This window comes from Pygoscelis adeliae, unplaced genomic scaffold (genome assembly GCF_000699105.1).
Source record: "Pygoscelis adeliae isolate BGI_AS28 unplaced genomic scaffold, ASM69910v1 Scaffold537, whole genome shotgun sequence".
NCBI classification, from domain to species: Eukaryota; Metazoa; Chordata; class Aves; order Sphenisciformes; family Spheniscidae; genus Pygoscelis; species Pygoscelis adeliae.
Genome location: NW_008825213.1, coordinates 882 through 1,816, shown reverse-complemented (window position 1 = coordinate 1,816; position 935 = coordinate 882). Strand labels below are relative to the sequence as shown.

Sequence of the window (935 nt, the reverse complement as noted above, 5' to 3'; positions counted from 1 at the left end):
CATCCCTGGGGGGGGGGCTCTTCCAGGCGCCTGCAGGAACGGGGCACCCCAGTTCCCGCGCAGCGATGGCCAGGCTCAGCAGGACGCCTACATGGCGCCCCAGAAGCAGGCACGGGGGCCGCCAGCCGCAGCGCTGCTGCCCCGAAACACCACCCGCCAGCCGAAGACACGGCCCCCGTCCGAGCAGAACATGGATTTCCTCAACGTGCCCGACCAGGGGGTGGCCGGGTAGGTCCCGTACAGGCGCTCACGTCCCCCTCCTACCCCATCCTCCCCTCCCACTGCTGCTGGTCCCAGGAGATGCTCTTTCCCCTCCGAGCAGCTCAGTTACCTGACTGAGCGACAGCCCTACCAGGGCCGGGCAGTCTGGCCTTGCTGGCAGGACAGCACCTCCCAGGCTCTTGCACACCCCAGTTCTCCCAGTCCCTGCACTGGGAGGACCCACCTGAGCTGCAGGCACAGAGCACCACATCGATGGGGAGAGCAGGATGGGAAGGAGGGTGCGGCGCATCCCATGCCCTCCCGCTCTCCCCGGTGTGGACGCTGTTTCTCCCGGTCCTGCAGCATGCAGCGCCGGCGAAGCATGAGCCAGCAGCCGCCCCCGGCCAGGCGTCCCAAGCCGGCGGCCGTGCCGGGCTGCCAGGCGCTCTACCAGTACATCGGGCAAGACGTGGACGAGCTCAGCTTCAACGTGGGGGACATCATTGACATCCTACTAGAAGGTACCGCTGGGCTCCCGCCCTGCCCACCTCCTCCCCGCTGTGCCCCATGGCAGCGCCACGCCTGACCTGGTTCTTTTTTTCCCCCCTTCCCAGATATCTCTGGCTGGTGGAAAGGCCGGCTGCACGGCAAGGAAGGGCTTTTCCCTGGGAACTACGTGCAGAAGATCTGAGCCGGGCGCAGCAGCCGCATGGCCGGTGGCAAGGAGGGGATCG

At 67.4% G+C, this 935-nt stretch overlaps 1 protein-coding gene across 1 annotated transcript in view; it reads left to right on the top strand.

Annotated features, from left to right (window-relative positions):
- Positions 1-892, top strand: part of LOC103921157 (unconventional myosin-If-like) — a 13,236-nt gene extending 12,344 nt beyond the window's left edge. The window contains 3 exon segments of the mRNA XM_009329074.1: positions 1-228; positions 565-722; positions 816-892. The exon segment at positions 1-228 is cut by the window's left edge and continues 21 nt beyond it. Coding sequence (XP_009327349.1) covers positions 1-228; positions 565-722; positions 816-892 — 463 coding nt within the window.
- Positions 893-935: the final 43 nt, after the last annotated feature.